The following is a 25,636-nucleotide window of genomic DNA, read 5'->3' on the forward strand; positions in this document are numbered from 1 at the left end:
TCTTTGTTTTTATTGAAATATTGTTGGCCTTTTGTGACACAAAACAAAAAAGCTAGAGGTGCCTTAGAAATTTTATTGGTAAAAAAAAAAAAAGAAGAATGAAATACAACTGTCAATGTTTGTGTTGCAGACTCTAATTTTGCGACAAAACAAATAAAATACAGATTTAGTTAAATGTCTTTAGGTTATAGCTATGCTTTTAGGAAACTGTTAACCAAAAGCACCATTAAGACAAATACAAAATACATGCACTTTGTTTTACACTTCCCATGTACTGTCTATAAGCACCTTCCATGTACCTTTTTGTTTTTATTTTTTTATAGGGGACCTATTATGCTTGTTTTCCAGCTGCATATTATAATACTTGGACTCTAGAGTAGCTTTGAGTGATTCACAGTTCAAAATAATCATTATTTATCTTGTATTCATCCATTTCCTTTAATAAAACCCTCTCATTAAGTCAACTTTCTTCTGATTGGATGCCATTTACAAATACAAGATTTGTCCCTTAGATGACCATATTAGGATGCCCCCTCTCAGTGAATACTACACAGAGCCGAAGTTGGAAAAACACACTAAAACTAAGTGTTTAGTGCAGTCTGAAGCAGGATTTCAGGCTTCATTAATTGAAAACCTTTCCATGTTTAATATGAGCACCCACCATTGTAGCATTATATATGTGATAGAAAACAAGGAAAAGCACAATAGGTCCACTTTAATAGTGGTTTCCACTTGCCTTTGCATTACTTTGATTTGACAACTAACTATTAGAGCCCACTCTGAGTTATGAAGGATCATGTGAAGATAGACGATCTGGTCAACTTTTGATAAAACATGTAGAATATTTACAGTTTAGGAACCTTGAAGAAAAACAAAAATTCCAAATAACTTAAAGCTTTTCAATCTGTATACAATGATGTCAGAAAGCACTCCTAAATAGTGACTTTCTTTCCACCTTAAATGACATAAAGTGCCACGTTCCTCATATAAAAATATACTCTTCAAAATGTTTTGTAAGTTATATAAAGCCTAAATAAACATTTCTGAATACATTAAGGGTTCTGTCCAAAAATAGCTTTGAGGCCTTTGATCCTCACATACCCTCTTCCGTGTGGTTGGGGTACATGCCATCCACCCAGGCAGGCCTAAACCGCGCTGGAAGGCCTTGTGTAAGCACAGACCATGAATGTGGAATTCCACGTCTCTGCCGTTCATGGGAATGCTGGATGTATCTGAACCTGATTGTACCTCTATAGAGTTCCAATGAGGCTTACATGGTTTTCACAGAAGTCAAGAGCCTTCCAAAAACAAAACAGTGAACACAGTCAAGACGAGGTGCCGTTCAAACTGACAAGTACGGTGCTTAAAAGTACTTCATGTGTATTTTTCTGCCTCTTTGGTTCTTGGCATAGGAAAGCATCGGCGGTGAGTGTATGTCCACGACCCAACAGCTCCCCAAAGTAACCAATGTCTCATGACATAAAAAAAGAAAACATAACCACGTGAGTGCAAAAAAAAGAGAATAAAGCACTAGTAAGTTGCCCTTTATGGGAGGAAAAAATGGAAAAAGATTATTTTTGCTGTTTAGTTGCTGTAATTGAGCTTCCATATGACAAAACCATTGTGGCCCGCATGAATTAGAGAGAGAGAAAAAATGCCAGAGCACGTGAATTTGCTAACCATCCTCTAAGTGTGAAAAATATTTTGACATAAATAATTCATTTTCAGTGTTCAAACCGAATACAGTGTAGAGCTGAACGCATTCCGCTGCAATCTTACTTCATAGTATTTCCAGTTAGCGTGTTCCAGACGTTTTCCAAGATCCAACAGTCGCCTTTCTCTTCTTCTGTGGAACATCTGTAGGATACGTCACTGATATTATCTTAAAAATCCTTTCACTGTCATGTCACTTTTACTCTAGCATGCAAGCAGTTACGTGTCTTAAATATTTATGTCTGTTGCTCCCAAACAAATTCCACTTTGTTTTCCATTCCAGATGGGATGTCAGAATGTGCAAAATGTAATAAATACCTCCAAAATTCTTTACTTCCAATTCCAGCTTCTCATATTCCCTTCCCTTCGTACCCTTGTCCCTTTTCCCTTCCTTTCTCGGTACCCTGCCTCATTGTTTCCTCACTTGCAAGTAAAAACCTCTGATTTCTCACTGCATGTGTTGCACTTGACGAAACAGCACCAGTGGAACTTGCAGTTGCACTGCCAAACTCGCGTGTAGTGGTGTGTGTTGTGACCCCGACCACAACACATGACGTTACAGCCGTCTGCGAGGCTCGAGGTGCCGTTGCACAGTCTTCCTCTTGTCCCTGTGCTTCCTGTGGCCCTGTCCTCTTCGCAATAGTTGGGAGAGCGCTCCAGGTACACCAGGTCTGTGTCTGTGGGCTTTTGGTAGCCTCGAGCCTGTTTGAGACGCAGGAAGGAGGGTTGGCGAAGCCGCGTGGCTCGAACTGGCTCTACTTGAACTGCATCGCTGTAGCGTTCCTTCAGCAGGTTACCGATCTCTCTGAAATTTGGCAGGGTGATCCAACAGGTCTTAGTAGTACAGGAACCAGATACACCATGACACTTGCACTCTAGCTTCATTCTGTCCTCCAGGATCTGAGTGCACAGAGAGTAGATATTAGGTTGGTACACATTAATCATGGTGGTTAAAAGCCTAATCAGTAGGATAAATAGATACAGGATAAACTAACTATAGTATTATACCGTATTATAGTTATAGCTGACTATACCCAGTAATAATTCATGGTCAATAAAACACTCTTGTACCACTTGTCCTCACCTTACCTTGTATTTTATGTTAAGCAGAATGCTATTCCTGTGATTAACAATAAAACTTGGCAAAGAACTTAAGAAAGAGTATTTTGAAAACACAGGTCTTACAATAGAAACTCAATGCAATAAAAATTAATTACACCTGAGATTGCTTACACACAAGAAATCTCATTATCATGAGAACAAACTGAGTAAATCCTTGACTTCCAATTGGCCTAACTGTTGGAACATACCCCACTCAAAATAAGTTAAGGGAACATTTGGTCATCAAAGTCAGTTAAACTTCATGGATATAAACTTGCCCATTTAGGAAGCAAAAACCATTCTGATTTAATCTGATTTAGTGCCAATGAAAGTGACAACAGGTGCACTGGAGAGCCAACAAGACAGTCGCCACAAAGGGAATGGTTTTGTAGGTGCTGGCCACAGACCATTCCTCTCTCCTCATCCCACCTGACTGAATTTTCTTCAGTTTTGGCTACTGCTAGTGTCCTCGGTGGAGCTTGGGGGTGCTGGTACGTAAATCCTAACCCATTCAGGGTTGATCCATCCAAGAAGGGTTGCTGTATTTCCCAGCACACTCTCAACAATGTGGAGGAGATACCAGGAGATGGACCGTTATGCGAGGAGAGCTGGACACGGTTGTGTAAGAACATCAACGCACTAGCAGGTCTGGTATCTGCTCCTTTGTATGAAGAGGTGCAGGAAGTTCACTGCCAGAGCCTTACAACATGAACATGAAAGCTATTTATGCATGTTTTTCTGAGCAAACACTGTCACACTGAGCACATGTGACAGATGCAGAAGAGTATGGAACTGGTGTGGCAAACGTTACGCTGCCTGCAACATCATATACAGGGATGAGGATAAGGAGACAGCAATGGTCTGTGGGCATCACCTGCAAAACCATTCCCTTTTCGAGGATTGTCTCCACATGTTATCACTTTGATTTTAATCAAAGCAGATAAATTCATTCAAAGTGGTTCATGCTTCATAACTGAAAGTTTAACTGATTTTTGTGTTATACTATGATAATGAAGTGTTCCCTTAATTCTTTTTTTTTTTTTAGCAGTGTTGATCCCCCCCAGCCCTTTTAATGTTGAAGCTATGGGCTGTCTGTCTGCTTGGCTGCTTTATGGCTTCTTATAGAGTAGAATTGCCAAAGGAATTGAAAAATAGGTTGGAAAAACATGGAGAAAGATCAGTAACCGACTCAAAAGCAGTCAAAACACAGCTGCAGCACTAATCAAGAGTAACAGTAACAGAGTAACACTGACCTCCTAAAATGTCACCACAGACCATAGTCTGTAGACTAGTTAAAATCTGAGAGGTAATTTTTGAGCCTCTGTTTATCTTATCAGTGAAAGTCAGAGTTTGTGTGACATCTGAGACGGTGCGAAAGGACGGTGCAAGCTCTAAGGATGACTTCCAAAAAAGGTCCTGCTTGCTCTTCCACACAAAAATTGGTTTTAGGAGAGCATTCTTTGGTCAGATGACGCCAGATACATTTATTTGCCTTAGATAGGTTCCAATGTGTTTGGCGCAAACTCGTCCGGGACCCCCACACCAGCAGTGAAGCTCCAAGGTGACACGGGGCTGAATGCATGCAAAGGAGGTTGAAGAGATGACATTTATAGATGGGCCATGGCTACCCGTGGAAATCCCAAAATACCGGCTGACAAAATGACTGGCAGAAGACGAATATTCCAGCATGATAATCATCCAAAGCACACAAAAGTTTCTAAAGGAAGGAAAACGCAAAACTATGACCAGGCCAAGTATATTGCCTGATTGGAATCCAGCAGAACACCAATAGCTAAAAGAAATGTCTCTGAAGAACGGCACAGCATCTCATCAGAAATCTGTGTGACACCGATATTCTTCATGCCAAAGCGGATTGAATCTGTTATTAAAAGTTGCTGCTCTGGTTTCCTGTATTTTGAATAGAATCAGCCTGTTTTTAATTTCACATGAGAACAAACACTTGACCATTCAACTTAAAAGTAAGCAGCTAGTACAAGTTCATCATTTTGAATAATTTGACATTTAATTGACGTTGCGCGGGGGTGTACACACTTCTGTGTGTTGCAAATGGTCATTTTAAATTTGCAGGTCCATTGCTTAAAATGCCTAATAGCATTCGCTCAGCCTTCAAGTCTGTCTGTTCTGGTGAGCTGGGTTTTCTGTGGGCACTTCAACTTTCAGCACAGCAACATATAGGCCAACTTTATGTCAAAACCTGGGGAAAATAACTCATACCCCCGAACTGTAGTCTCTAATTAACTTTACCTTTGCTGAGACCACAGAATAGCATGTCAGCCCGAGAAAACTGACCAGAGCCGTTGTGCAACCATGCATGTATAGAGTTACATTGTGGTTTGAGCCAGATTTATATTATATTGCCATACAAATATTTTCAGATGACAAAATTGACAGGTGACTGTTTGCCTTGGTGACCGAGCTGTATTTTGTTTTCGATGCATTTTCAATGTGAGATGACTTAAAGCTCATAATTACATCATGTTGTAACTTGTTTGTCTACAGCTCTGGTCTTAAGAGAAACTCTGTCTTTCCCCTCGTGGTTATCGCATTTTTGGAAGTCCCTCCGGTTCAGTATTTGTGGTGCTGCCGCTGAGAAAGGAGGCGGGGGATAATATCCTCAACTCTGACTTAATGCTTAGTAATTCAGTGAATGGGCTGTAGGCCTGTGGAGTCGTCCTTACCAACCCTCACGTTTTATGTCACACATTGTTTAATTATTATTTGCTTTATTGTTTAGTTTACAACTGGTCAGATAGAGTTTTGTGATCATGTGTTACCTTTCGCCCTGCCTCATTGTTGTGCAGGTTCATCAGCCTCCGGGCGTTTTTCTTGATCTCGCGGGCGTCCATGAAACGCCGCGAAAACTCCACGCCGTATTTGACATCAGCTGAGCAGCCTCCCCATTTCCAGCCCTCCTCCTGGTCATTGTAGCCCTGCTTGTCCTGGTCACAACCACACTGGCTCAGATTGCCTTGGCTACACGCTGCGGTTACTGCATGGGCAACTCCAGCGGCCGTGATGGCATAAGTGAATGCTGCTTCCCTGCTGCCTGAAGAAATAGAATCATGTTAATATACCAAATCCATTGTTATTCCAATATTAGGTTCATAGAGATGCTGATGGACGTGAAGGAGGCCATCATTAGTCTGAAAAACAAGACCTATCAGAGAGACAGCAGAAACTTTAGGAGTGGCCAAATCAACAACCTGGTTCACTCTTAAACAGAATAAATGCACTGGCCAGTTCAGCAACACCAAAACCAACACAGAAGAAAACTGAAATATATGTTTACATGGTCAAGAAAAACCTCTTCACAACTTCACAACAAAGTCAAGAACAGGTGGACCTGTTGCTGTTGTCAAAGTCTACAGTCAAGAGATGCAAAAATCTAAGAATCAGAGCGTTTACACTAAGGTGCAGATTTAATACTATATTCATTTTCATCAAGGCAGCAACCTGACAAGATGTCAGAAAGACATCATCATCTGTCTTTCTGACATCTTTTCAAATGCTCTTAGCAAAAAGTGTTACTATCAGGAAAAAGTTGGGCTTAAAGACAATATAGCATTCAGCATTTTTGGACTGTGGCCCATGTTTGTAAACTTAAAGGCTTTTGTCTTGACCCATTGAAAGTCACTTCTGATGTACTGATTCCTTGACACTACCAAGTCACTCCTTTTAGCTAATTAGCCCTCTGCTCAATTAGAGGTTATGCAGATCTATGGTAGAATTACCATGAGGTCACCAAACCGCTGAAGATCTATTTTCTCGGGATACCTTAAAGCTTCAAGGATTCCTCCTATTAGGCTTTCAAGGGGTAAAGAGTTAAATCAGGACCTCTCCAAAACTAGCGTTCTTTTTTGAAAAAAAAAAAAAATCATTTGAAAACACATTTTATGTTTTTGGCTTTTAAACTAGGCTGAATATTTGGCATTTGCATATACTTGTCTTGTTTTAACTTTTCCTTTTTATTATTATTTTATTCTCTTTTAGCTGTGACGTCTGTCCTAAGGTCCGTCCAAGTAAAGCTTGGTCACCATGCATGCTTTGTAATGTCCTTCTTTTTTTAATGATTTGATTTGACTTGACGTCAAATAACACGCAAGGCAAAAATAAAAGAAAACACTTCTGTGTGGGCAGACAAAAGGCCTTTCAATTTTATGGGGTTACCCCAGCAGCCAAACATTTGTTGCATTTCACGACAAGTTCTCTAGTCCCTCGTTTCCAGCTTTCCGGAAAAGGCAAAAGCTCTCAAAATGTATTGAAGTGCAAAGCTGGGTTGCTGCTCTTTGGCTTTAGAGAAAAAAAATATTCACTGCTTTAAGGACATGATTAAATATGAAAGAGAGCAGTGGTGTATAACAGTATTTGTTAATGCCTTCCGTAAATTTACTGTAAGAGGCAAAATAATGAGCCTAAGAGTAAAGGCACAGTTTCATAACTCCATCTTTTCTCCGTAAGTCTTGTTTCATGCTCCATCGCTGATCTGCACAGTTAGTCGGTAACTGTTGAAGCAGTGATCACCATGGTGAAGAAAACACAAGTGACATCTACTGGCTGACTGGAGGAGCTTTTTTTTTCTTTAAAGATCAGCACTCGCAGTTACTTTGCTTAACGTTTTTCATCAATGGGATTTCTCACGCAGCTCAAGTGTCATTCTGTCTCTGTCTTAGGCGGTCCGCATCATTCCAGCAAATGATACTGCTGTGTGTTGCATGTTGAAATAATCTGTGGCCAGGCTCGACTGAGATGTGCCCATTTCCAAGCTTTTTGCGTGTCACCAATTGAACTTCAGAATAAACACGTTGATATTTATGGGGTGGGGGAGGGGGCAGAAAGGGGATGGATTTATTGGCACAGAAGCTGGTAACAGGATATCCCCGCTCACCAATCAGGATAATGCCGGGCCTCCGTTCTTCTGAGCAGCCCCAGAGTATTAATCCATGGCGTCTCTGGTGGAGGCGATTCTAATGGCGCGCCTCCAACCTGACAAACTCGCTCTCGCAAACCATCAGGCCTGCGGTTCGCTCGTTCCATAACTCAAAACAAACTCTTTAGTCGTCTCTCATCAGGCTGAATCTGCGACCCATTCGGATATATTGTATGGTTGAGTCTTTCTCCAGGCATCAGACGCATTCAATAGCCAAACAGCCATCTCTTCACACTGTGATTTGTTTTGATTGTACAGCAGTGCATGCAGGGTTCCATTGTTGCCATCCAGCTGCTGGAGCTGACTTCAATTAGTGGTTTTGCATGAATTTCGCTGGTCTTTCTCAACATTTAATGAGTTCACAGGCTCAGCAGGTCAATCAAATAAAGGGGTGGATGGCACATTGGCCACATGAGAGGGGGCTAAGACCCGAGCTCACATTTCTGTCTTTAAGACTAAAGAAAATGGGTAAGAATCAGGTGACAGATGTGTGTGATTTTACAAGAAATTATTTTACAACCCCCCCTCCCCCCCAAAAATCTAGAAAGCTCACACATTTGTTGCAGCCTGCTAACTAGTTTACTTCTTATTAAAATAAAGTCTTTTAATTGTTCCTCATGGAAAGGGCGCGAGGATCAAAGTAAGGTCTAGAGCGTCTCTCTGAGTCTTGTTCACACACCACAAAAGAAAAGAGACATTTCCTCTGACAAAAGAAATAAAGCGATCCAGACGTCTCGTCTGCCCGTCTCCCATGTTGAAGAAAGTGATTGCTCCCAGAGATGCTAGATTAAACGTGCATCCAAACCCACAGCGAGACCGCAACAAAACAGCTCCAACTACAATGTGATTTACATGAGAGGTTCACATTAGGAGCAAACACGCTCCTGTGAGGAATAAAACTGGGAAGAATGTGGACTAAAAGCGGGGAGGTGTGTTCGTGTCTGTGTTTATGCATCGCTTTCAGAGATGGACCTAAAGCGAGGCTTCACTGAGAAAGTCTTTGCCCCATCAACCACGATGCATGGCAAGCAGAGTCGCTTAAATCCCCTTTGGGAATACTAGCAAAGCCGTTAGAGTTGGAGTTTGTTCATTCATTGTTCTCGTGTGTGGAGCTCCAAACAGAAATGCCTTCATCAGTGCTCCAACTTTTTCCTCACAGCGCTGACAATAGTGACAGGACGTTCAAAGGCAACACTAGAAGAATGAGAAGAGATTCTCGTGGCAAGAAGAATGGCTTCGTCTCCACGCTGATGTTCAACTTTCAGTGATGGGAAATCTCGGCTGGGCTTGGTTTTAACAGTCCACCTGTTATCACATCTATCATTTCCACCTGTTGGACCTTATTTAATTTAATCAGACTGTTGTAAAATGTTAGCCAATAAAGTTTCTTCTGTCACCTTTTTACTCTCAATAGGTCATATTATATTAAATATTGTCAATCTGTACTTGATACTATGTCAGTATCTCAAACACCCCTGTCTCGTCCTTGAAGCTGTTCAGCCTCAGCCTACTTTTCACATATTCTACAATCTACAAGCAGCAACCTCCATGGTAGAACCCAAAGTGTAAAACACTGCTGTTCCTCCAATGGCCACTAGGGGCTGACTCCAAAAGGTACTCATGGTGCGTTCCTGAATAAGTCGGAAATTGTGATTTGGAAATTTTTTATGGAAAACCCCCTCAACTTGGATTTCCCATTCAGAAAAGTCGGAGCAGACCAACATACCCTGAGATGGCAGCAATAAACATAAACAGTAGAAAAACGGTAAACTTCTCATCTGTGCTACCACTATTCTGTATTTTTGACTCACTAAATAAGCATTTTCAGAGCACTCAGGCTCTATCCATGTATGTGTTTTGTATCACAAAAAAAAGTGTAAAAAAATATGTATTATGCAGTGTTGCTAGTAATACCTGCATGGCTCTACCTTGCTAAGAACCAAAACAAATGCTGTTTTTCCTGTCTTTTTCTGGAATGTGCTAACTCTGGAGTGATGTCACTCCCAAGTTTTGACATTCGAGTGCCGAGGTATCTAGAACGCATACATCAGTCCATACTGACTCGGTTTTGAAATAACCAGCATTAAAGATGAAATTAACAATGCTTAGAGCATGATACGAAACACGGATTAAGCCTCTAAAGCCAATTTTCCTCTTCATAACAACTGTAGGAAGGCAGAATATTTCCTAACTCACCTGTTTGGATCTTTTTAAGACTTAAAATTTGGGACACGGCCTCTTTGATTGAAATGAGCATTGACACACCTCTGCTAAGTTACTGAGCTGAGATTCATGGTATGTTTGCACTAATGGTGTATACATAATTTCCTTAGGCATTATTAAAGGATTCTGATTCTGATTATCTTGGGATTAACTGACAAACTATTTTGGCCAGCTGTGATGTCTATCTCATGAAATATTTTTTGCTTCAGTGTTAGAAATTTAAATTCTAGCATATGTTAGTTAGCACAGATTTTGCAGGTTCGTATAGCAGTATATTTTGTGGCTGTAGCTTGCTAACCAAGTATGCTACCATTAGCTGATAACTTATTTATTGACTTGCTTGTCTTTATGTAGTCACCTCTGGCTCAAAAAATCCAACATGGTGCAAGCAAAACAAAAACGTATCTACAATCTTTAGGTAACCATGTAGTGGCTGCCTCCATCTTTCACATACAGTCTATGTGTCTATACAGAGAAAAACTGTTAATACTTCTTGTAGAAGCGGACTTTCAACCAGACTGACCTACTCTCAGCTCTTGTCCAAACACGGTCCTCTCTCCCAGGGCTGAGCAGTTCCACCGGCCGTAGCGGAACTGGTACTGACACTCGTTGATGCCCAGCTGGGCACCTTCACCAATGACGATGATGGCATCGGGGCGACTCTGACAGAGGGCTCTCTGACGTGGGGCCAGACCAGGTATCTTGTTGCAGATGATGTTGGCACCCAGAGCTACCACAGAAGACAACGCCCTAGGCAGAGAGTAATGGGGCTTAGTGAGAGAGAACAATAGAAATTATGGAACTGAAATCTGAGTGAAATCAGAAAGATTTGAATTCTGCCCCCAACTTAAACCTTGCTTGGGTATCAAGATGTTATTGTCAAGAGGAGAAATGGGTATATTTGTCAAGATAACTAAATAAAAACATAAGTCTTATCATGTTTGATTTAATGGACTCTCATATAGACATAAGAAAGTGCAGTATTTAATTAGAAAAACTGGTTTTCAAATTCAGACATTTCTGTCCACCTCTCTTTCTCTATATTATATAAAACATGAACCAGCACAGCTACTTTAAGGCTTCAGAACCTGCCCTTAATATGAATGAGAGGCATGTATGGTGCAGCAATCATTCTCTCTGTAAGGGTCTGGGTCTTTTAATGTTGTAAGAAAAGAGCTCATTACATAGGCCTGGGCCTGTGGGCAAAGCGTGGAGTAATCCAAAAATGAGGCTTTTCCATATGCTGCTTTCCAATTATGGCCCTTGTCTGACGAGGTGCTTCTATGACAAAGTGGTTCTGGTGTAATGTGTAAATCCACGAGGGCAGGTTATCTCATCAGCTGCGCACACACTAGGACGTGCACAAATCTTGCCGATTAAATATTGGCTACATGCATACACTCAAGCGAATTCATTCAATCTTTATGACTCAATATGAGACGGAAAATGACACACGTGGCCATATGTTGAAGGAAAAATCCACAGCTCTTGTTCCTTGGCAGTCTATGATAGGATAAAATGAAATTAACTGTACGACACAAATCACGCATTTCCTCCCCATGTTTCCCGTATATTGAGGGACTGGATAGTCCAAATTTCATTTTACCCCACTTTCTAAAATAAAATCTCTGCCACACCGAGATGCAAGCACGAGTCGGATTTCTTCATTTTGCAAAGTCAAATGCTGAGCTAAAAATAATAATCATCATAATAAAAAAAATCTGCTGTAATAAACACCTGCACTAAAAACAAAACAAAACTTCGCTCTCTGTTAGTCCAATTTCCCTGTGCGTAATTGGCTAATTTGCGCACAAGGCACTACTACCTGCTGGAGAAATTACACGTGTTCATTCAGAAGAAACCTACAGGTAGCTACCGCTGGTGAGGATGAGGAAGATCTGTGGGTAGTAGACGGACAGCAGCGCACTGCGAGATGAGATGATGAGCATGGTTGCGCATTGAACACAGCTTGATTTGCTCGCTTGGGTTTAAGAAAAAAAGGGAGAAGAAGAATTGAGAACAAATGTATCCTTTTTCAGAGTCCACGCAAATGCAGAGCTGTTCGCCTTCTTTAGCTAACGGAGCCGTGGCTGTCGGCGGCTGTTCCCAGCTCCGCTATCCGTGTGTTGTTGGAGATGAGAGTCTGCATCTCTCGGCCGATGTGCGCTCTGCCACCTGGACTGAAAGCGGGCTAGGTGTTAAAGGCGGGAGAGAGAGAGGAGAGAGGGTAGGGAGGGGGGAGGCAGATGGGGTTCCGGATGTCCGGATGCGTCTCCAAAAGTGAGACTGTTATAGTATTTGGAGGGGAGAGAGACGGTGGCCTTTTTCCCCCGGTGCACCAGCCCCCGGGATGAGGCTGCACACCCTGCATCCTTCTGTGTCCCACCCCCTACACACCTCCTACCCACGTCCACGCCTCTCCCACCCTGCTCTCTTTCTCGCGTTTTTTTTTAAATATATTTTTTTAAGGTTTTTTTTTTTTTTTGTGGCAGTCAATAGTTAAATGTGTTTCTCGTTATTCCTTTTTGTCCTCATCCCCCCGTTGTGCTCGGACCCGTGACCACTGCAGGGCTACAGTTAAGTCCAGCACATCCAAAACTCAACCAGTAATATTGTTAACTCTGAAAAACAACAATGCCAGTGAATAACTGCATATTTGAATTACCCAAAATTGGTTTCAGTGTTTTAAAAATAATAATCTTCTGGGTTTTTGGCAGTGTATATATATATATATATATATATAAAATTTTATTCTTATTTTTTTATTTTTATTTATTTATTTTTTTGGAATGGCTTTTTAGCGACTGTCTGTGGGTATCACCAAACAAATGGCTTTAATAACCATTACTTGCACTCCCAAAGAGACTTAACTCTTGGAGTTCCAGTTTCTCTCAGCTGGTTGGTGTTTGCTGAAATGCTTCAGATTTGCAGTGTCTCCGACTCTTCAAGCTTCCAGCTAATGTGTTGTGCTTGTACCCTCCGACAACACGCCCTCATGTGGTGACATGAAGGAACAATGTCACTCAGCTACATAACCGGTGCCAGAATGCGCAGGAGTTGGTGTAGCATCTGCAGAGTTACAGAGAACTGCTGTAACTGTTTAACACAAGAGGTTTATAGATTAGTTTTCAGTGTGGGCAAGCAGAAAATAAAGATACTGATTAATCAGGACAATTTTCTGTGTGGTGAATGTATGCAGGAGTGCAAACAAGGGCAAACACTTGTACTTAAAAGTGCTGTGAAAACAAAAGGAGCTGCCTCTACCTTTAAAAGATCTTCACCAGCACTCGGGCTAGGCTTTATAGGTCTGTCTCACAGACTGGACGAAGAGGAGGGGAGAGGATAAAGTGCATATTTTCCTGGCTTGCTGACATTTTGCAGGCCGAAATGGAGCCTTTCAAAGATTTACTTGAACTGATGAAATGACCACAAGGAGATAATATTGATAGAAATCTGTTACCGAACGGGGTATCAATCATGTGAACAAAACTAAGTGGAATAATTGAGGGTATTTTTGTGGAAATGAACCGCTTAATTTAAATTCCCTGTGGCAACCGGCAAAAGATAGCAGTGATTCAAATAAAATACCTTTCATTCCTTGGCTCGTGTCAGATGGGCCTGATGGTTGTGCCCACTCAGACTGTGTGTGTGTGTGTAACTTTAGCTACAGGGAGATATAATGTAGCTACATGCAGCCTTTCCTGTAAACTGGACCTTTCTGTGTATGTGTTCAACACTTTTTCCCTGTCTCATGCTCCCTCGCCCTCTCTCTTTCTGTCTAAATAATCCCCCTAAAACCACAATTTCCAAAGCCAAGATAGCACTTACACAGCATGCACTCAGTGTCCTGGCGCTCACGCGGCAATATCTGTTTCTTTTCATATTTCTGAGCAGAAGGCGAGGTGAACGGGGAGACACGGGAAGCACGGGGCCACGCAGGAATTCCTCATCCACTGCTGAAGCTTGAGTTTGTGATGTCAGCGACTCGAAATCAGACGGAATTTTGTTGCGATTGTGTCAAGAGTTTGACGGGAACTGATTTTGTGGAATTGTTCACATCATTTACGATGAGCGGCGGATCTGGAAGTCAGGCGGGGAGGGAGCAGCGGAGGGCTCGAGCTGGAAGCAGGCCTGAAAAGTCCACATTATTCATAGTGTCTGCAGGGCTCTGAGGGATTTTGGGCCTTTCTTTTCCTTAAACTCCAAATCCTAGATGTCAATGAAACAATGTTGTAAAATATAATATTAAACATTTGACAAATTATCTTACATTTTTCTGAACAATAGCAAATACACACAGGATCACACTCAGAGCATCAAATTCATGTGAAACTGCTTCACAGTCACCATGCCAGTCTGAGTTGACTCAGTGTAGCCACATCTTATCCTTAATGTCTTTCTGAACTTCATCACCAGCATTAAAACATCACTGCAACCTCTCTATTTATATATCACCTCCACCAGATATGTGACATCCATTCCTTCAGAGGATGAATTGTGTCCCCGCTTTAACGTTGCCTTTCACAGCATTTCATTCTGCTCCTTGTGTGCTAAATTTCTCACTCTAACTTAAAAGTAAACTGTATAGAAGAAGGTACTTTTTCTAATGAAATTAGAATTGGTGGGTAAAGATGTCTACATTTTCTACTTCATGAAGATAGTTATGTTGCAAGTTTTTCCTCACATCTTTTTTTGTAAGTCACAGACGGTGATAGTGTGATGGTTTAGCCCAGCAGGGAGGAAAGTGATATATTGTTTTATTTCTAGAAGCTTTGGATGGCTTAGCAATCATCCAAAGTATGTGTCCACCGTCTTTTCTCTTTCTGAGGGGAGCTATTGCTGTCTGAAAGATCTTCTGCCCAGTATAATGAACCCTGTGTGTTATTTTACATCCAATAAGCTGTTTGTTGGTGTTGTTGCTCATATAGACAGTGTATTAGTTGGGAAGGACTGATAAATTGTGCATCTATTGTACTGTGGCTCTGGATATTGGCCATTGATTGCTATTATTTTTTTAAAGTGGTATTTTGGGGATTTTTTGTGACAATGACTGTTCAAAGTGACAATAAGAGAAGCATAAAATAGCTCAGCTTCTATTAAAAACATCTTTGCTTTGTGTTGTATACATAAAATCCTCCTTGACTTTCTTTTAATAAATGTACTGCTGTGCTGAAGCCAGGGACCCACTCCCACCGGATAATAGTGAGGAGGAGCAGATCCCCAGTGGAGGTCTACCTGGAGGCCTAACCCTACTAACACTTCTTTCTTCCTAGAAAAATAAAGGTGAACCTAAACTATGTGTTCATTCTTGTACCTACCATGAATCCAAGTTTATATTTAAGCTTCATAGCTTTCCAGGAACTATAATAATACAGCTACGGGACATTTTTAGACTGTGTGACGCATCATAATGAGGCCACAAATCAATCCCATGATTAGTGTTATTACTCTGACATTGTACATTTTTTGATGATGCCAACATCATGACAGTGCGGGGGTGGGAAGGTAGGTTGGGTGAAATACTGACTTGCTCTCAATGCTCCACTGGAGGGTGAATGAACGTTAGATAGAAAGGCGTTGGACACATTAGAAAGTGCTTGCGTGAATGTGTGTGCGAATGAGACCGTTTGTAATAAACACTTTGCGTAGGAAAGTGCTACACTGGAGCCATTCCCTTTACCATTTACTTTGAACACTGATTGCCTGGATAAATGGGAAAAGCCCGAAAGATGAGAACACCCCTTGCTTACTCGGGCAGTACACCGACAAAATTTGAAGTAGATGAGATGAATGGTTCGTGAGAATACCGATGAAAGCATTTATCTCCAGTTAGATGATTAGATCGTGATTCCTGTACACAATTTTGATGCTGAAACCAATCAGCAGGTGCAGAATGAAACTATACATGGTGGAGCTGATTGCCACAGACACACTGCTGGTTTGGGGATTTGTTAATAGTAGGAAAAAATATAGATTTATGCCAGCCTTATATGTAAAATGTGACATTTGAGCTCACAGGAAAAGACAGGCATCAAAGAGCTCGGTTCAACATATGGCATGTGTCTCTGATCTGCTAAGACAAACTGATGGGTTCAATTTGTTTAGCTCAGACAAGTGCATATGGGCCATTTTAACTCACTGCTACGTGCAACTCGAGTGACTTTAAAGCTTAACCGCAATGTCAGAGGCATTGTTTAGACCCTAATACTGCGAGACAAACACATGGTGCTTATATGTGTAATGGGGTAAGACGCATGCTGGAATGCACAAAAGATCTGAGTTGCGGTTGGTGAAATGAATATGACCCCCTGCACTGTGAAGGGTTTTCAGAGATAAAAAAGGCACAGCCAGGCCTGGGGGTGAAGAAGCAAGAGCGTATTTATGACACAGCTACAAGAAACTACTTTGTAATCAAATCTAATTTACACCATCCTGAGTATCCCCCAAAACCCGACAGCTGACAGGAGCGGAAATTATTTCCATGTTGACGGGCGACATTTCTACTTTTTCACGCAGTCGTTGCCTTCGAAGCATCTTGAACCTTTTTCCAGAGCAGATTATGACAGGGCTGTATTTTTTAACGGTGACATGAGGGACATAAACGCCTTCAGAAATGATCTCTTTTATGTGAAGAAGATTTATGGGTTTTTTGGGTGTGCAAATGCACATTTCAAGCTGTAAACATGTTGCAGATGTGGGGGGAAAGGCTAGATGGCGGGAAGGGTTTCGAATTCACCACCATGAGAAGCTAAAAAGGGGAGAATTTTATCCTTATGAGTTTGTAATTTCAAGAAACAAGAGACTTACAGGTTCTTTTTTAAAATCATATTTTTATTTCAAAAATATGAATGCTTGGAATCGCTGCAACACTGCCAAGATTTTTGCAACAATCTGCTCGCTAATGACTGAAGTGGAAGCTTTATGTACTTTTATGCTGTAGCAATCATGCAGCGTTGTTATCCCCAAGTATTTATTCTAATTCTACTTGTTTTGTTTTTTTCCCCAAGACTTTTCCCCTTTTTCCGTTTTCAAATAGCTTCTTCTATCTGTCCTTACTCAGCTAGAGCTGCAGAGGGAGACAAAGGACCAGAGAAGCTCTCACTTCAGGTCAAACCTCTCTGGCTTGGGTCAAACTTGTCCTCTTCCCACCAGCACTCTGGTCTTTCACGCCGTTAAAAAAGCAGATCCCCTACTTTTTGATATAGAACAAACTTTACTTTAACCACTGTTTCCTTATTTCATTGCAGTACTGTCGGTCCCCCCACTGTTTAGATTCTAATGAACATTAAGCAACGTGCAGCTGAGAAAATTCCTCTTTCTGATTCTGCCGATATTGTTTCACGTGTCCTGTGATTATTCAGAGAGCCTGGTGTGGTTCAGTGTCACTAGTAATGTTGTGTGTGTCTGACATCCTCAAGGGGGCTCTTTACTCCCTTGTTTCAACGCCGTACATCCACCCCCATCATCCCCACCACCCCTCAGTCGTTCCACCATCTTGGTTCCTGCCATCAGAATTTCAAAATTTAACGGTCGTGTTTATTTGTGCGCCTTTAGTGAACATATATTCCACTTCTCACAAAGTCCCCCCGCCGAGCACACAAAAGCAAGCACTTTTTGACAAAATTGAAATATTTGTGCACTCTATTTAACCATCAGCTAAAGGAGCAAAGACCTGGAATTTAGTAAAATGTATCGGAAATTAAAAGAGCAGTGTGTGTGTGTGTGTGTGTGTGTGTGGAGCCACCTTCACCAAAACTTTGGTTTACTTGTTTCTCTGATAGAAACACGAGCCTGTTATTAGAAATTGACAGTGGGTTTTGGTTTCTATCGGATCTGCTGGTGTCTACAGCAGCTACACAAACAAACTGAATTCACACAAAGTGCTCTCTGAATGCAGACTCCAACTGCCCTGCAGTTCCACACAGTGGCATTTTGCAACTTTGTATCTCCTAAACAATTATGCTTATTAGTATGATTTTTTTTTTCAAAAGTGCTAATCCATGAACATCCACAGAAAAATAAAGCAAGGACAAAAAAAATAAAAGAAAAAAAGGCGGAGGTCATACGTGGTGGTCATCGGGGTTCGTCTTCCCCCTCTGTGTAATCCGAGGTTCAAATCCCATCTGCTGCCTTCTGTGTGGCTGTCTTTTGATGGCGATCAGACTCAAACGAGGAACCCAAAACTACACTCTCACATCCACCTAGTAACTTTCAACTAATAACATGTCATTTAATTTTCCTCGCTGTCTGTATTTCGACAAGATTCGGCAGTCACGAGTCGCCTGGGAGGAGGCATTTTAATAGCTTATTATTTTCCTGATTTTTTTGTGTGATTATAGAGCACGTTTTAAGATTAATTCTGCATGATCAATACGCTGCTAGCAGGGCATCAAGTAAGAGTTTTCCTCAATATCCGGCTAATTATTGCTTTTTTTATATATAATGGATTAGAAAGTTGTATAGCTGGAAAATTCTAATATGCTTTGTTCATTTTCCACTTAAAAGGGTGGGTCTGCTACAAGTGTCAAAATTTTCCCTTGGTGGGTGGGGTATTTTGTGTAACAAAACACAAAACTGCATGTGTTATCATTATCCAAATGAGTCCAGATTGTTTTTAATTCAGAATATATTCATTCAGTAGTTATTGTTCATTTCAGTACTACTACTAAATTATTTCCCACACCATTAAAACATCATCAGCATGAGCTTGAAATGCTGCTACAAGGCAGGATGGATCCGTGCTTTCATGTTGTTAATGTCAAATTCTGACACTACTGTCTGAATCCTGCAGCAAAAATCGAGACTCACCATGCAAAGTTTGTCCATTATTGGTGAGCTCAGGCAAATTGTTGCCTCAGTTTCATGTTGTTAGCTGACAGGAGTGGCATCCGCTGTGGTCCTCTGCTGCTGTAGCCCATCTGCTTTAAGGTTTGATATGTTGTGTGCTCAGAAATGCTCATCTGCACACCTTGGTAGTAACAGGTGGTTATCTGAGTAACTGTTACCTTCTTATCAGCTTGAAGCAGTCTGGTCATTCTCCTCTAACCTCTTCCATTTAGCAGCTATTTTCTCCCAGACGATATTATCTCTATTTTCGGACCACTCTCTCTAAACCCTGGATGTGGTTGTGTGGGACAGTAACCCATCCACACCAGCCCATCTACCACCAACACACCAACAACCATTCAAAGCCACTTAAAATACCTTTCTCTCTCATTCTGATGCTCAGTTTTTCAGTATTCCATCTTGACCACGTCTACATACCTAAATGCAATGAGTTGCTGCCAAGTGACTGGCTGATTAGATTTTTTCAGTTAACGATCAGAGTGTGTGTAACCTTGACAGAGCAGAGCTAGCAAAATGCCAATAGCTTGTCTAGTGTGGGCTGTGGAATTGATTGCTAGCTGTTGTTGGACATGGAATCTAAGAGTTCGGCCATACAATCCCAGGTCTTTATGGCACTACTTTCACTTGTCACACTCTAGCTAAAAATAAAAAAGGAAGGCATCACCATGCAGCTCTAATAAAAAATATGACTTTGAAACGTAATTTGTAACCAAGCTGATTTCTTAAAGAAGCAGAGCACTAAAATAGCTTAAAAGAAAATGGTCAACGTCCGTAGACGGCAGTTCGTAGATGAACAGCTTCCAGGTCTTCAGAGGTGCTTTACATGTGCATTCTTTCTAAATGATTGATTGTGTAGAATTGCAAAAACAGCCCTCAGCTTCCTTGTTCTACAACCTCTACAAATCACTTTCCTGATAAGTTTGTGGTTTTAATCATTACTTTTAAACCTTACTGAATACATCCAATTTTTTTTTTTTTTAAATTGTATATTATGGTCTCATTATAGTCCAAAGGAGGATAAAGCAGGGTGCACATTAGGGCAGGTCTACTGTGTCTACTGTGTGTTTCTCAGCCAGAATCTCCCTTCACTCGTCACAGGTTGTTTCAAACTAAACACTAAAATGGTATTTTGAAAGAAGATGTGATGGCAGAGCAAACTCTCAGCTTGAGGCTTCACAACAGGACCTCAGTAACCACTGGGTGATGTCATAGTGGGTATGTAGGTCCATCTTTTATATATAGTCGATGTAAAAGCTCTGGCCCCCCAAAAAAGTAAAAATCCATAATTCAGAGTTCTTTATTAAGAGCCAACCAATATGGATGTTAATAATCAAGTAGTTAATGATGAACACCTGTACTGATGACCTTTACTTAAAGTGTTACCACGTATACGCCTATATAGGAGGAAATATATGAGAAATGTAATTTTTTTAAAAGGAAACTTTGTTAATGATGGTATTAACAGCATGAATGGTGATGTGAACGCTCACTAACACATCAGCAGACCTGTAAATCCAGCGCAGCTGTGTGATCCAGTACAACTTGATTTGATCTGTGAGTAATTCATGTGTGAAGAATTATTGCACTGGGGCTCTGGGAATCAAACATGTGTTATACTTCTGTAAGTTTCTATTCCCTTGAAAATACTTGGCCCTTAATGGGTTGGGTCTGACTGTTGAAACACACTAGAAATCGCTCCCACTCTCTTTCTCTTCCTCTTGCACTCTCTCTCGGGCGCACACACAAACACACACACACAAACACACACAAAAAAAACAACGCACAAATTGATACAACCGCAACCTCTTAACCGGTTTTAGCAGGCCCTATTAGCTCAAATCAGAGAAAGTCAAGAAAAAAAAGTCTTTTGTAAGAGTCACATCGTGTTAGTGCTGACCTTGCTGATTGAGTTTGCTCACAATCACATGGGTCAAGGCTGGGGTGAAGCTCACGGATCATTTAGTTTAATGGCTGTTTCCTGCCTGCTCAAATGTACGTGCCATATTGTAGGAAACAGGCAGAATGTAATGCAGCATGCAGCTATATTATTTACAGGACATAATGCAGAAATGGGTGGGGGCATGGTGATGGTTGTGGGGGTTAGAAAGTATAAAGAGAGGAAAGAAAGGAATACTGAGGAGCGCTGAGAGAAAGCAAAAAGCAACAGCAAGAAACAGAAAACCAGAGGGGAAGAAAGAGATGGTGACAAAGGCAGAGGGAGGAACTCTACTAATTTTGTGGCCTGTCTGTGTCACTAGCACCCTGTTGGGACAACAGATGTGTGGATGATGTCATGTAGAAAGGGGATAGGGTGGGAGGGTGGAGCGATGGAGGCGCGGGAGGACAGTCGACAGGCGGAGCCTCGATCTGAGAGAAAGGGAAGGGTGAGGGGGGTGGGGGGGGTGGGGGGGGGGGAGAGAAGGAGCTGGACTGTGGCAATCTTGCATTGCCCCGCAGTCATGCAATTATTCATTTCACAAGATGTAGTTTACAGAGAGACTCCAAACAAAAACTCAAACTGCTTCTTAACAGCTCTCAGTGTTAGCTCAAAGTGCTTACACAACTATGAACTGCTCTGGTAGATCGAGAAAAACAAGCGAAACAAAAAAAATGCAAAAAAGTCTGCCATGCTATCGTCAGTTTTTCGCTGCAGAGTGCAGCGAATGTGCTGAACCGGTGGTTTTACTTGCAGGACCTCTCACAAAGCGCAGCCTCTCCAAACCACACAGGCCATTGGAGCTATAATTTACTTAGTGCAGTCATTGCCGAAGTTTACCCTCCCATCCCCTGACCAGCCACAGCATAAGAACCCAATTGTTCTCGTGGTCTGCAGCGACAATGGCTGTTTGTGGTCATCCGGAGAAAAAGAAAAGTGAGAAAGAGAAAGGGATTCAAGAGGGGAGAAAGCAGAGCCGTGCGAGCCAGTAATTTGTACCGTTCACTGCTAAAGATATAGTCAGGGTCAAGCTCAGAGAGAGAGAAGGGTCAGGGTGACTGCCGAGCCCGGCTGGGATCGCCTCAAGGACACGATTTTCCCAACCAGCTCCCGTGCTTTAACCCATCCAAGCCCCCTAGAACAGTTAGAACTGTGCGAGCGACTTTAGCAGCAAGCCTACCAGCCTCCTCTGCCCCCCACCTGTGCCCTTTCAGGCCAATTGTGCTGGCACGGCAGAGGGAGAAATTGAATGAATTAGGCAGTTGGATGTTGCCTAATGGTCGTACTGCACAAATGCAGCCATTCCTGGCATTGTTATGTGTTCGAGTGAGACTGAGAGGGATTGTGCTCCTCGGTCCAGTGCAGGAAAAGCAGCTAATAAGTGACACAATCTGTGGGAATCAGCTCAAACCAAAAAAGAGGACTGAGGCAGATCTTTTCTCCGTTTTTGGAGACGTTATTGATGAGGAGGGAAGGTACAGCTGTGGATTTAAAGCGACATCATGTGAAAGTTTTAGTGCCTCCTGGTTTTAGAAGCGACTGCTTGAAAGCCAAATAAAAAGATCCCATCCTCTCCTCATAAAGTAGCACCGGCTACTGGAGTGTGGCCCCTGCCCCCTGACACAGGCCACATGCCCAATGTGAACACAGTGCCGCTTTTCAACACTCAGGCCTAGAGTTACACACGGCAGCTGCAGCGCACTGCTGTCTTGCTCTCTCTCGGGGAACTGACTATGACCTGAGCTTGAGGACACCCTCGGCCCTCTTGGTAATCATTGACCTGTTACCTGTGGCAACTAAGCCACAACGAACCGTACGACCACAGGACTGCTGATAGCGAGGCGATAACGTCGGCGTGTGGATAACAGCGCAGGCATGCGTGCTCACGCTTTTTTTTCTAAAGGAGTTAGATTACGTATTTATATATATTGGGCTGAATTATCAGCGTCACGGTTATACCTGTAAGCCCCAGAAAATCCCTAACTCCTGTTCATTATCTCCTTAAACAGAGCGTTACTGTAAAAACAAGTATGCTCATCCAAGCTTTACTGCATACACAAAACTTTATACTTTGTGAATACCAAGCACAAAGGCAGCGGAGACTTTTTGACCCTTGATTCTGACTCCAATCTTTGAACTTGTGCCAACTGCCGATCGGACACCAGCTTCCCTGCCAAATTAAAATCTGTCGCACTCAAAGAGTTAAAGTATTCAAAGAGTTGGGTTGCTGTGGCACTAAAGTCTGCCACCAGAGTGACTCAATTTTCACTTTTACAACTGCACCATGAGATGATGTGCCGTGTATTATCCATTTGGTGTGCGTGCCGAAGTGGGCCGTTGAGGAGTTTATCAAACTTCCTACACTCGGCATGCTAATCTCAAAAGAGCTTTTTTGCTCCCGTGAGCTAAAAAAACTAAAGATGGTGAAGGGGAAGGAGGTCATGATTGGCGTGCCCCGGTTTGAGTGGTGTGATCGATCATGTCTCAAGTGTTTTTCGTGGTACTAGGTGGGGCGTGGCACTGCACTGCAGTACGTTTGAGGGCGGGGGTGGGGGGTGGGGGCCAGGCCAGGGGTACCATCCAAGGAGAGGAAGGAGCAGTGAGAGGAGGGTAGGTGGAGGAGGGAGAGACAGAGACAGACAGCAGTTTGGTCCTTGACAAAGCCTCCTCCCACTTTTTTTCCACACCTCCTCCGAACTTGCTCCTTCCTCCTCCTCTTCCCTCTCTGTGGCTGCTGTCTTTGGGTACTCCATGCAGAATGGTCTGTGTCTGAGAGCAGTGGCCTGAAATAAAACTAAGAGGGGCCTTGGGCGGTGGAGAATGCTAGCTTTGTCTCAGCTGCCATCCACACTGTCTGGAGACGTGGGCTCAAAGAGAGGGTCTGATTGCAAATTAGAAGTGCCAAATACAGCACCCTGGCCAACTCCACTAGATTCAACACTGTTTATGCCATCTCGTCTCCTCGCCCGTCCTCCTCGGACACGTTGCCGGTTCAATTTTATGAAAAAGTCTCGTAAAAGAAGGTTAATGGCGGGACTCGGTGCTTTTCTCTCGTCAATACTTTTCACATAATTGATGCGAGTGAGTGTTCAAATTCAGTCAAATGAAACATTGATGAGTACTGAGTGCAAAAGTCAATTTGGGTGTAAAATTTTGGATGATAAGTGCCAAATACGACATCTGCAGCAAATCCACCAGTGACATTAACATCTCCTAATATTTGTTTTACCTGAAGCTCACTTTATTATTTTTGGAGCATTTTTTTTCTTCCCAGGCACGTGGGGATTTTATAGTTTCAGGTCCACTTCTGAGGGAAAACAGACAAAAAAGATCATTAATAATTAAATATATTTCCTGTTGAAGGTATTTTATATTTTCAGCATGTTCATTTACAAAATTTAAGGAACTGTGAAAACATTTCTAAAGGTGATTACAAAGAAAAAAAAGTTCAAAAGTGCCTTATGAAAAATGCTTTTCTACAAAGAAAGGACATGGTGAAATAATAAAATACAGAATACTTAAATTACACAATAACTTCACACTTCTGTGCTGACCACAATTACTAATATATTATATTACAATGAATATGTTTATTAACATCTAAGAAATTTAAATAACAGGGTTGTATGTGTGTGTGTGAGAACAAATATGAGCCTGAGCCCTACATAAGAATTTGATGTTTCTTTGCTTACATAAAATAATATATTAAGCAATTACTATCGCCTATGTGTGTTAATAAAATATTATCATCTCTATAATATATATATATATATATATATTAGTTATAAACATCACAACTGTAAGTAAAAACATTACCCTATTTTTTTTTATAATTGGCTTTAGTTAATAAAAGTTTACACATGGCCTTTATTCATGAACTATTGCAGCTTTAAGTAGGTGTGTGTTTGTCTTAATAATATGAACTCATGTCACCTTCTAATCCCAGTAAGCTATAGCCTACATTCTCAGGCCATAGGCAGCTGAGCTGTAACATCTCTCTCTCACACACACACACACACACACTCCTAATCCTATAGTATGGCTCCACGCTCGTGAATATAGGTGTTCTGTACACTTGTAAATACAGGTTTACTTGAACTCATTGCACACTCTGCCAGTTCACAGTTTGATGCTCCAGTGCTAATGTGCACAGAGCTTAGAAAAAACAACTAACACACAAGCAGTGGTTTGATCACGAACTGAGGGACAAACATGCTTCTGTTCAACTTCTGTTACTAGTGTTAAGTTTTTTCCCACAAAATAATCACATTGATATATTTCCACCTGCTGTTTTTAATGTTTTTCTTCCTATTAATATTATTACAAATATTTTTAAGGGAGGATTTTAATTAATTAGCTCCCTTAATAATTGACTTTTTGGTCCCCCTTTATTAATTTACATTGAGCAGTTGATGGTGAGGGAGTGTGTTCTTACACATTCCAGAGGAATATTAAAAGTTAATTTTTTATCCTTGCCTTCAGAGAATCTCATTTCTCAGTAACATACCTGAGGAAAAGGTTAAATCTTACAGGGAAGCCACTTTTGTGTGTGTTTACATTATTAAAGAGTGACTGTGCAGAGCTCTGTGTAAGGAGTATAACATTTAATGAACTTTCTATGTTATTATAAATAATTTTAGATTAAAAAAAAGATTTAGACCTAAAGATGCGCACTATTTATTTTTAGTCCAATCATAAAATTCCCCTACAAACTCTCTCGGAAAACATTTTTCCCCTAGTACACGGACTCTATTACAGTTTCATTTCCTTACATTAAACTAGTATGACCCAGCATGAAAAATCAAATTATTAGCTATTAAAATATCTCCCACGTCCCCTCGCTTTTGACACTTGGGGTTATTTTTATT

General features: G+C 41.5%; 1 protein-coding gene across 2 annotated transcripts; it reads right to left on the minus strand.

The window, feature by feature from the left end:
- Nucleotides 1-25: 25 nt before the first annotated feature.
- On the minus strand, nt 26-12,367 carry wnt7ba (wingless-type MMTV integration site family, member 7Ba). 2 transcript variants are annotated; one of them, XM_084909815.1, is made up of 4 exons: nt 11,862-12,367; nt 10,509-10,735; nt 5,610-5,881; nt 26-2,613 (listed from the first exon to the last, which is right to left on the minus strand). In XM_084909815.1, the coding sequence occupies exons 1-4, from the start codon at nt 11,942-11,944 to the stop codon at nt 2,134-2,136; spliced, it is 1,062 nt and encodes a 353-aa protein (XP_084765941.1). In that variant the 5' UTR covers nt 11,945-12,367; the 3' UTR covers nt 26-2,133. The 2 variants fall into 2 exon arrangements, with proteins under 2 accessions (XP_084765941.1, XP_084765940.1); XM_084909814.1 differs by having other exon boundaries at nt 29-2,613; nt 11,852-12,367.
- Nucleotides 12,368-25,636: the final 13,269 nt, after the last annotated feature.

The sequence above is a fragment of the Perissodus microlepis genome, chromosome 17, assembly GCF_051167445.1.
Source record: "Perissodus microlepis isolate ML-2025 ecotype Zambia chromosome 17, ASM5116744v1, whole genome shotgun sequence".
NCBI lineage: Eukaryota > Metazoa > Chordata > Actinopteri > Cichliformes > Cichlidae > Perissodus > Perissodus microlepis.